This window comes from Sparus aurata, chromosome 9 (genome assembly GCF_900880675.1).
Source record: "Sparus aurata chromosome 9, fSpaAur1.1, whole genome shotgun sequence".
Classification (NCBI taxonomy): domain Eukaryota; kingdom Metazoa; phylum Chordata; class Actinopteri; order Spariformes; family Sparidae; genus Sparus; species Sparus aurata.
Window position 1 is genome coordinate 30,027,213 of NC_044195.1, and position 11,515 is coordinate 30,038,727.

Sequence of the window (11,515 nt, forward strand, 5' to 3'; positions counted from 1 at the left end):
CACTGAAGATGATTTGTTGTTTTTATGGGGGTGATTTTCCCCCCTTGTATCAACCCAATCACCAGAATTAGATAAACACGTTTCTGCAAAACCACAGATAACTTCAAGCTGTACTGTACCCTTTATGATGCAACTTTACGTTTGTTTAGATAAAATGTTCTAGTTTTTTCTTGTCACAATGCTGTGCCTGTGCTCTTTTTAGGTTTAGGCACAATAACACTTAGTTCTGGATAGGAAAACATCATGTTTTGGCTTAAGATACCTCTTTTGCTCACCACAAACACGACTCCTTCTTTGTCGGCAGAAACATGGCTGAAGATGGTTTCGACTTCCAGTAAAATATATATAAACTCCACCTCCACCTCCTAGTGTGAAAGTCAGTTAATAAACATGTATTGTGATAATGATATTGCACAGTTTGTACCAATGTCAGCACGGTACGTAGCCTCTGCCATGTCAAACTTGGATGTATCAGTGGTTTGCAGAAACATTAAATCCTGGCTAACCAGGCAGCTTGTATTGCCGATGAGATGCTAAATCTTCTATCTGTCATGTTTCTCATCTTTCCAGGCCTACACAATTCAGGGACAATACGCCATACCGCACCCAGATGTGAGTTCTTAGTTTCTTTCTAATTAAAGAAGAAAAGAATGCTACCTGTTTATGAATCATATATTATCAAAAAGAGTGGCAGACATTTGATTACGCATGGACACACCAGCTCTTTGAAGTTATTTTGAGGCAAGTCATCAGTCACAACTTCCACATCCTGCCCTTGTAGTTTGAGGGTGGACTACAGTCCCAACCACTGGAAAGACCTTTTACCAGATCTGAATGATAACAAAACAGTGATTTCTGTTGATAATGATAAAGGCAAAGATAGTAATAGCAGTTTTGATGTAGACACCCTTTTAATTCTAGTGAACCCTATAGTCTCCATTAATAATCTGCCTTCATCTGTCCTTGTCGTAAGAGCATCTGAAGAGCTACCTTGTGTCAGATCCACTAATTCAAAGTTGGGCAGTGATTGATGCCACTGGAGGTGGTGGTTGACGGTACAATCACTCAAATACAGGCTTGACACCCTCTTCCACCCTCATTAAAACTCCTCTTAAAAGGGAAAGAAGGCTTGAAAGCATCCGTCTTCCCCCGCTCCCGATGGAAATGATCCACAGCAGAGGATGGACATCCTGCGACCATGTCGGGGGGGAGAGCGGCTGCTCTGACAAGCATGTAAAACCAAAGGTTTTCTGGTTCTGAGTCATAAGTGGCAACTAGAAGGACACATGGTAATTGAGGGGGCAAATGGAAATAACATTTTTCCATGCATTCGGTCAATGTGCTTACGAGCGGAGTTGTTTGCATCTCCCTTTTTGCAAATTGGCGTATAAATACATTGGAGTATGTGAAAATGATAAGAAAAATAGGTCAAACAAGAAATAGTATCAAATAACTGAGCAATTTACAACTCCATGACAGACAGTCATCCTCTCTCAGTATCTCTTTTTCTCTTACTTTTTTGTCCTCCACCACCCTGTGTCATGGCCTCCTTCTCCTCACTGTTTCTTCACTCTAGTTTTGGTTGACTTCATTTCTCGGTGTGACCTGTGTACCAGTAACCTCTTAGTTCTACTTTCCCTCCTAACCCTTCAGCAGTTGACCAAGCTCCACCAGTTGGCTATGCAGCAAACCCCCTTTACCCCTCTCGGACAGACCACCCCTGCTTTCCCTGGTACGTACCCACGAGGCCCTTTAGAAAGTTCCTTCTCTTTGCATCCAGAGAAACATTTTTTCTCTTTCCCCACCTTCCACCTTATCTATCTTTTTGGCACAGCATGACTCGGCCCCTGTGGTTTCTCTCCTTCTTTGATTTCCTCATGTATATATTTTTCTCTTGGCTCTGTCTGATATTATGCCAGTGAAAGGCAAAAAAAAAAAAATGTCACAGGGCTCGAGTTTAAAATTATGTATTCAAAATAGCATTATCACTTGGCAACAGGATACATCCTTTCTCTAACACACTTTTAGGTTGTTTTTACTTTCTGAGAAAGTTGAAACGCTCCAATGAAACAGGTTGGCCACATTGTTTCTTGTAATAACAAACTGAATCTACCACAGCATCTGAATTGAACTGTTTCACATGGACCTGAGGATCTCGTGAATAATACCGTAATGTTTTTGACTATTTTTTTCATCACCAATTTCATCTTAAAGGATGTGTCAGTTACCATCACACATTAGGAATGATTTATCAACTCAACACAAGTTCTTCAAAAAAGATGCGCATTGGGTTTTTTCACATCATCATTATCATTGGGAAAAAGGATAAGCTGAAAAGTTTCATTTAAATTTGATATTTTGGGAAATGCACAATCACTTCTTGACAAATGTTAGATTAGGAGATCAATTCAACTCCTCCAATGCCAGTTAGCTTAGCTTTACAAAAAGAAAGAAGCTATCCTATCTGCCTAATGAGAATTAGCTGAAACATTGATTCAAATGCCTGTTAGCTTAGCTTAGCTTAGCTGTAAATGAGAGTTGGCTAAGTAGGTCGCTACGCCTCCCCAATGCCAGTTATCTTACCTTAACAAAGAGGCTGGAAACGCTAAGGAGATAACTATAACTGCATACCAAGAGTTAGCTTAGTGGATTAATAGCCTATCATTTTAATGCTAGTTATTTTGGCTAAACAAGAAGACTGGAAACAGTGAGAAAAGAGCTATCCGAGGTAGCTGTAAAACCTGTCTAATGAGAGTTAGCAGTGCGGGTTGCTACCACTTTAATACCAGTAAGCTCACCTTAACAAAAAGACTGGAATCAGTGGAAAAACAGCCGACCTTAACATCTGCATACCAAGAGTGTGCTGAGTAGATCATAAGCTATCACTTTAGCACAATAAGAAAACTGGAAACAATAGGAAAAAAACTATCAGTGGTAGCTATAAAAAATGCGTACCCATGAGTTAGCTGAGTGGATCAATAGCCAATAGCCTTAGAATTAGCCAGCCTAACTTTGTCCAGCTGATAATAGTCCATGTGCTAAGCTAAGGTAATAGTCTATTGGCTTTACCTTTAAATCAGAATATGATGCAAGTTTTTATTCATAGCCAAAAAGCTTAAATTTTCCTTCAAAAGGTTTCAGCTCTGTTCAAGTGATCATTTAAAGTCAGATTACCTGTTTTATCCCATTGCTCCCCAATTCAGGTTTGGATGCCAGCCCACCAGCCAGCACCCATGAACTCACCATTCCTAATGATGTGAGTAATGCTTTCCTGAGATGGATGACTGAGTGATATATGTTTCAAAATTATGTACATTTCAAATTATGTGTTGTTGAATTCGCATATGAAATTAATATTAAATAAATAAATTCAAATGATGTTGAGAAAACAGCACTGTGCAAGAAAAGAAAAGGTAGTTTTTGTCATAGTGTACCTAAACTTAAGTCATGGATCACACTGATCTAATTAACTGAGAACAGATGGCAGCTTTAATTGTTAATTAACTGATGAGGTAAACTGAGTAAACTGAGGAAAAATTGTGTTCTTTCAAATGAATCAATGCTTTAATAAATAAATCACCAACAATGATCTTACTTTTGAAGTTAAAGTCTCACTGTCGGCACAGCAGAACACCCCCAATGAGCTGATCTATTGAGCATGCTATCATTAATCAAGCTTAATTTCCTGAATGATGGAATTTAATTGAAACCGAGTCCATTTCATAACCCATTAAACTTCCTGTTTGACGTCAAAGGTGTGAAATATAAATGTATTAAAACAACACAGAGTGGTTCCTTGCTTCAGGTTTAAAGACTTCTGCTTTTATTCCAGCTAATAGGTTGTATTATTGGACGCCAGGGAACCAAAATAAATGAGATACGACAGATGTCTGGGGCGCAGATCAAAATTGCCAATGCCATGGAAGGCTCGTCAGAGCGCCAGATCACTATCACAGGGACCCCTGCAAACATCAGCCTGGCCCAGTATCTCATCAATGCCAGGTAACCTTTTAACTCTTAACAGCTGGGCTCCGGCACAATCTACAGGATAAAAGCAACACCTGAGTCACCATGCGCGTAGGAAAAGATCTTAAGGAAATATATCTTTTGCTTGTTTAGTTCTGACATTGACGACACCGTTACTTTTGATGACTTGCTGGAAAATGCTCAATATCTGTCAGGGTTTGACAGGAGGGAGATAAGGCCATGAATAATGTGGTATTCATGGTATGTTCTTGGTTGTTCCTTCTACCTTTGTCCCTTATTTCCATCCAAGTGTAGACATTAAAATGCATTAAGTTTCAGTCAGTACACTCTTTGCAAGTAAGTGGCTTGCGGGAGCGATGCCAACTCCTGATACAAGTAAGATGTGCCTCTGAAAAGAACCTGCAAATTAGTAAATTGGATGATGAATAAATGAACCATCAAATATTCAATGCCTACCTCTGCTTGGAAAATTACTGGCCAAACTCAAAACAGTACAGAAAGGTATACGGCTTTAAGAAGCCTAATATAGTTGATATAACTGAGATTTAACACTGGTGTATTTTCACTTAAGTGATTTATGTGATTGAATTAAAGGGAGCTAAGACAAAATCTGTTTAGGCCAGAGACTAAATAAACAGCAGCTGGATGGTCAGATACTGTACAAAGCAGTAAAGAAGTGAGGAACATGTTTTTCATTTGAATTTTCCTGCCATGCTCCACTACCTCGTCTCTGTTTCCCCTTTCTCCACTGAAACCTCTAATTCATTATCAACAGAGAAAATAAATGTATTTTCCACAACTCTGAGAGAACTGAACCTCACTGATGTCCACAGGCTACCTGCACCTCAAAGCCAAATGTTATCAGCGTTAGAGCAGGAGAATCCACATACTCCACAAACAGGACTTTATGTCTCCGACTTCTTAAGGGGATTTCTGACAGCAGTCTGCTGAGAAACTAATGGCTATTGCTTTCCCACAACTCCGATGGCAGGTTCAGGGACGTGGCTGCCATGTGGAATGACCCCTCATCCATGACTACATCCTGAAGTCACCCCAAATCTGGTTCTGTTTGCAGAAGCTTACATCAAAACCACCGCTTCACAATTAACCTCAATGTGTTATCCTATGGGACTTCCCTTAGATCCACCCCCCCTCCCCTGGTTTTGCATAACACTGAAGCATTAGCCTGTGGGAAACATAAAGTAACAGTCGGACTAATCAAATCTGGGATTTGTTTTTAATTGTATGTAGCCAGTGTATCATTAATGCAACCGTTTGACATTTTGGGGAATATCTTATTCCATGTATATCTTAAGTAAGATAAGATAATTAATAACACTCTCTTCTCTGTCAGTTGAATTGAGACAGTTAGCTTAGCTTAGGCTAGAAACAAGCTATGCCAGTTGAATTTTATTTTGAAAAAGGCTGGACACAGGACATGCAATGGGTTTAGTGAGATTAGCATTTTTCATTAGAGTCTCCAGAGCAACAACAGTTACTTTCCCTGTTTCTTGTTGACAATGGGTACGTTTTAATATGTCAGAGAGTAGTTTCATACAGCCAGTGGGACTAATAGAACAAGGACTTCTTTAGATGAAAACTGCAGGCAACAGGCTGCACACCAACTTCTCAGTAAGGTAACTACTTTTCCCTCATTCTCATTATCAGGTTAACTATTGGCAAATGGTTTAAATCCACACATCCACTGCCATCCATCGTCTTGTCGGTGAACTGTCCTCACCCTTGTCACGCCACAAGTGGAATGGGACTCACATGGCAAGCCTACTCGGCACACTTTACTAAATTCAGAGAGAGCTAGGATAGCTGATTCCCCCTGTTTCCAGTCTTCATGCTATGCTTAGCTAAGCTACATGTGAATATCTCCAAGAATTAAGATTGTTATGAGAGAGTGGTATTGAGCTTCCTGTCTTAATTTCAGCAAGAAGGTGAACATGTCTAGTCCCCCAAATGTCAAACTATTCCTCTAAGTATTTATTTAGCATGCCTCAATCCAAGAATAATATTGTATTTTTTTGTCTCATAGACTATTAGATAAATTTGCCTATTAAGTCCTATTGTGTCATTGTCTGGAAAGAGTAAAATGAATAAAAAATGTAAAACGAACAAAAAATCTAAGAAAAAAGAACACATGACTGCCACTTGAGCAATGCTGTTGGAAAGAAGAGTGATGTGATGCCTCTGTCAGGGAATATTTTCATGATACCGCCATTGTTTTCTGTCCACTGCATGGCTTCATGAGGGGGTCTGTAGGCTACTGCATGATTACGTTACCATATTTTTTAGAAGTTAAGATGTTTTATGCAAAAGGGTACAATGAAAATATGGTATCAGATTTGTATATATATATTTGAAAAAAAAAAAAAAAAATAGGTGCCAGGAAAAATAATCGAGCACAAGGACAGCCTTTACAGCTCACAGGTATTGAGTACACTTCTACATTGTACTCGCCATGATATTTTTTTCTTGCACACTGGCACATCAAGATGCCGGCACTCTTTTCTGCCCTCTCCACAACATCAGGTTTACTGGGCAGCTCATAAAGGCCCTAAACAAACAGTAACACTCAGGGGGCAATACGTGGTGACACCTGCTCCTGTGCATGCCTGCTTTCGGCAACTAGTCTATGTTATATTAACCTGACTGTAATGCTTGTCTGCCTCGTACGGGGCACCACGACAATGCAAACAAAGTCAGCATTGACACAACAGAGCCTTGACAATGACCCAAGGGCATCTCAACCTGATGACTTAATGCAGCATTCACATGGATTCAGGCAGACAGCAGACGGACAATGCCCTGTGGTCAGAGGGAAAAATGAAACTTGCATGATTGTAAGTTGCTATATTGATATCCGATTGTTTACAAAGAATGGAATACGATATATAAAATATATTTTTTAGTGTCTTGACCATTCACCACTTTTGTTGTTGCATGAGGGAGAGATGAAACATCTGGCCCCAAATTTGATGGCAAATTGTTCAAATATTTTAACTTTGGCCTAAAAAAAGACTATTACTTATGACACACTCGACTTTGACTTGGTATTCATGACTTGAGACTTGAATCGATAGGACTTTCAAATATGAATTTTTTGGCATTTTTCTAGATAATGAGAAGCTATGTTTTGTTTTTGAAACAAGATGATTTCTAGCGAAATGTGAGCAGGATCCTTCTTGTGACCTTAATATCACAGTTACTTTGATACATTAGCCACACATTAGCCCCAGGACATGCTAGCGCTAAATTCAGCAGATTGAGCAGCAAGATAAACAGTTTGTACACAGAGTTCATCCTTGAATAGTGCTGGCAGTGCTGTCTACGTTACAGTTACAAAGTGATATCCGGTTTGCCATCTTCCCTCTGCCTGAATCCTTGTGAACGCTGCTTTGATTGTACATAATTATTTTTTACGATAATAATTCAAAGTGTGTGTTGTGAACATCAGCGATATCTCATAAGTTTGTTTTATTCACTAACTCAGAATGTAACACTTAATGATTTATAGCATGAATGAAGGGGAGTACTGGCACTTATTTTTTTCCCACTTCAGACACTGAGCATGACTTTCACTCTCAAGCGAAAGTTCTTCTTTCACAGCTGTTTTATTTCTCTGTTTACCCCCCTCCCCCACCCCCCTCTGCTCTTCCTCCTCCTCCTCCTCCTTCCTCCCTCCTGCCTTCCCTGAACTGTTCTAGGCTGACGTCTGAAGTCACTGGAATGGGCACACTCTAATTTCTACCCATCTTCCCTCAGTGCATCACATGACCCTTGAGCAAATGGCATTGCACCTATAGTTTATTTATTTCTCTGTATTTGAACTGTCCTGATATTTGAGTGACTTTTTATAATTTCTAGTATTTACTGTAAACGTGTGTATCAGCACTGTTACTAGGACTCCTCACATCTACCCGAGAACCCTGTTGTTTCTGTTTCTGAAAGGTCGCTTTTACTTTTTTGACACTCTAGTACCTTTCATGACATCTCACGCACTGCACCGCTTTATTTCACCTCATGTTTCAATGCGTCACTGTACCTTTCCCTTTTTTTTGCACTGCAGGCACCTGGAAGTCGATGCAAAGTAAACCTAAAGATTTATAAAGCAAGGTCATCCCTCCTCCTGCCCCACATTTTAATATATTGGCACATTTGTTCTTCCATATTTAGACCACTACAATACCTGTGTCAATGCATTACTAAACACAAAAGCTCAATAAGCAACCAGAGTTCACTTTACGCTAATTTCACAATCAATGAAATCAGTGATTTACTGCGTGCCTGTAGACATATGCCTGTTTGTCTTAGTGCTGTATGTAGACTACAGATTGATATGCATGACACACACTGCATCTCCAGTTTGTCTAAAGAGGAAGACTGAATGGTAGAAGGGAACGGAACAAGCCGTTATGATCTGGATGTATTACTCCAATTTGAAATGACCCCATGGTTACAGGCCAATAAACAGCCACAGTAATACACAAATATCCATCTTTCTGAGGTTTCATGCGAGACGTGCCTCAAAGGTCGGGTTGAGAAATGAATATAGTGCAGGTAAATGACTGCAGCGGAGAGTGAATTCCAAATGCATGCTATAAATAAACCCCACCTTATTCACCTATACTCCACAAACACATAGGCCATTCATGTTATTCCTGCTGCCATCTCATAACAGCTATATAGCGTATAAGAGGCCATATAGGGAGGTCTGAGAACTGCCTAGTGTATATTTGCACTCACATGTAGCTCATTTAAGTTTTTTAGCGTATGTCATAAGGGCTGGAAAGCTCCTGGGAAGCGAGTCTCTGTTAGTCAATCATGTCTAATTTCCAGTTCCTTCCTCACACATGCCTTGGAGGCAACAAGTCACTCCACATTCAAAAAAGGTTGGCATATGTGGCACACCGGAGACAAGCTTTTTATACGTATGGCTCTACAGTGAACCAGTTGTTGGTTTTGCGGGTAATGTCAGCAAATCAAGCTACAAAGAAGCCTTACATATACATGTATGTATGACTGTCTCAGCGGTTGCCATCTAATATCTCCTTGATTACACTAAGTTGTATATCTGTTACGGCTGATAGCTCGTCTTTTATTCAAAGTTCACACGTACCCAACGTGTGTATGTGTTCAAACTAAAGCTGAATGTATTTCAAAATATGTTTTTTTAAGTGCAAACCCAATCAGCAGAAAAATAATGTCCGTTCCTTCAAAGCACGGACATATTGAAGCTTTTACATTTCTTCATGTTGCAACTTTATGTTTCTTTAGGTTCAGTATTCAGTTTCATCTTGTTACAGTGCTTTTCTGAGGACAAGAACTTGTTTTGGCTTAAAATACTTGTTTTGGCTGCCACAAACACAGCTCAAAAATATACATTTTCTTGTTGTCATAAACAAACTGGATTTTGTTTCGAGGTCTCCATTAAAACATCTAGTGACTTTACACTTTCAAATGTTGAAACACAGTCTTGAACGGCAGTCACTGGCTTTCCAGATAGCAAAATTGTTTACACATTCATCCCACATACTGGCAGTTGGGCCACAGTTAATTTCTCTTCTGTTGGGCTGGATCAGGTTAAGTCAATTCAGTTCACAATGGTGTGTGGCCTGTTTGTGGTTCAGATCTGGCAAACAAGCGTAGACCACACAAGTGCCATCATTCCAAACAGTATGTGGGACAGATGAACATGTCTGGTACAACCAACCTTCTCGTCAGGTCAAAGAACTGTAATGTGGACGTGATATGACACGTTTTGTATAAACGTCAATATAGTGCGAAGCCTGCAACACGTTGAAATGTAAACAAATCTGTGGTTTGCAGAAACGTTAACCTCCAGCATTTTATCCCGGCGACTGGGCTGCTTACATTTACATGTCATACTCGATTTAAAACACTTTTAACTGAGACTGATGAATACAGTCAGTAGAAATGCTTATGTATCAAAAGTTTTTAAGTTTTAAAAAAGGTGGGGCAGGTTGATCTCAAAAAAATTAATCTACAATTTATTAGACGAGTTACATGCAAAGTCATGTAATGTGATTGTTTCCTATAATGCTAAATATAAAACAAACATATAAATGGATTTTAATATCTGCAGCTCTCACTCAAAATGGAGGCTATAAGATTAAGGGTATATCTACGTCTATCACTCCACAGTCAAACATTACACTCTAACAGGTATTAATATGTAACCTAATGCCTGTTTGTAACTGACTGCAGGTAGCTACTATTTTTTATCCACTTTAACTTTATACAATGACACATTTTAATCCCAAAGCCTGCATATGCATTAGTCTAGCGATAATAATAGAAATGACGTTTGGGGGGATATTATTTGTGTCATTGCACTTTGGGCTAAGGGTAAATTGGCTTTTGGTTAGAAGCGATTAAACATGCTTAATGTAGAGTACGTAAGAGTCAGTGTGAGTCAATAATACAAGGCTGCTACATGTAATGCATTTATATTTCACATAAACACGTTGTTTCACATTTACATTGCGAATGTAAATTTGTGCATTAGCGCTCATCTGGCCACATCCAGATGTGTCTCAAATGAACAAACTGAGGAACAGGTGATCGAGGGCTAAAACGTCTTTATTGTGCCATTTTCAAAACGTCTCCATAATCCACAGCATCTCATTATCGGCTCAGTTGATTTAATATTTTCTCTAAAGTGCACATTATCGATTGTGTTAAGGTTCAAGGTGTCTGCCGATTGTGTGCAGGCGGGCTCACAGTGATGCAATCATGCCACTTTACAAACATCTCAGTTGCCTTTTTCCGTTATACTCATGGCATCGCTCATGTGCTCATCATTCTGCAATGCCGTGCAAGGCCAACACCTCCTGTTCTGTTGCTTTTTACATTTTACTGATCAACACGTTTTTTTTGTTACTGTGCTAGAGCAGCAAAAAATTAAAGGTTAGCACTGTACTATGCTGTTTGAGGGAATGTGTCATGTTTATGTTTGATCATTTGCTTCTTGAAGGTCTGTATTGGATTTATTATTTATTGAGGTTGATTCTGAAATGTTTTGTAAAAAGAAGAGAATAAAAAGTTTGTGTTTTTTCCCTTGAAGTGGAGTTTTTTTCCTCTTGTGAATTGTGTTTGATTTATGTCTTATTTCATAAACCAAAAAATCTTGTCTTGTTCAGTTCGTTTGTGGAGCGCTAACACCTCTGGTCCAACCAAGCAAGTTAAAGATTATATCTGAGGTATTGCATGGTATCATATTTCAAAATAAAGTTTAAACATTTGAGGGAATCAAATCTTCTTACACGCCAGTATAGGGCAAGTTGAGTAGACCTGTGATTATTTGTAGTGCAACATTGTCCAAGGCGTCTCTAAATCAGACACAGATGTGTAGATGCTCACATTCAGGTCACACACAGACAGAACGCAACAACAATTAAGGTTACTAGTTTCAAATACAAGTAGGTCGAACAATTAATAAGTCAGTAAAACTTGAAAAGACCAGACTTCAGCCAAAAAAGCTTCAGTTTAAAAGTAC

At 39.2% G+C, this 11,515-nt stretch overlaps 1 protein-coding gene across 6 annotated transcripts in view; it reads left to right on the plus strand.

Moving 5' to 3' along the window:
- pcbp3 (poly(rC) binding protein 3) overlaps positions 1-11,082 on the plus strand; it is a 75,390-nt gene extending 64,308 nt beyond the window's left edge. For 3 of the 6 annotated variants that reach the window (XM_030429185.1, XM_030429184.1, XM_030429186.1), the window contains 5 exons: positions 571-612; positions 1,654-1,732; positions 3,204-3,256; positions 3,833-4,002; positions 4,979-11,082. In XM_030429185.1, the coding sequence (XP_030285045.1) occupies positions 571-612; positions 1,654-1,732; positions 3,204-3,256; positions 3,833-4,002; positions 4,979-5,033 (399 nt within the window). In that variant the 3' untranslated portion in view covers positions 5,034-11,082. The remainder of the gene's footprint in view (positions 1-570; positions 613-1,653; positions 1,733-3,203; positions 3,257-3,832; positions 4,003-4,978) is intronic. The other 3 variants (XM_030429187.1, XM_030429189.1, XM_030429188.1) reach the window with 3 other exon arrangements.
- The last annotated feature ends 433 nt before the right edge of the window (positions 11,083-11,515 follow it).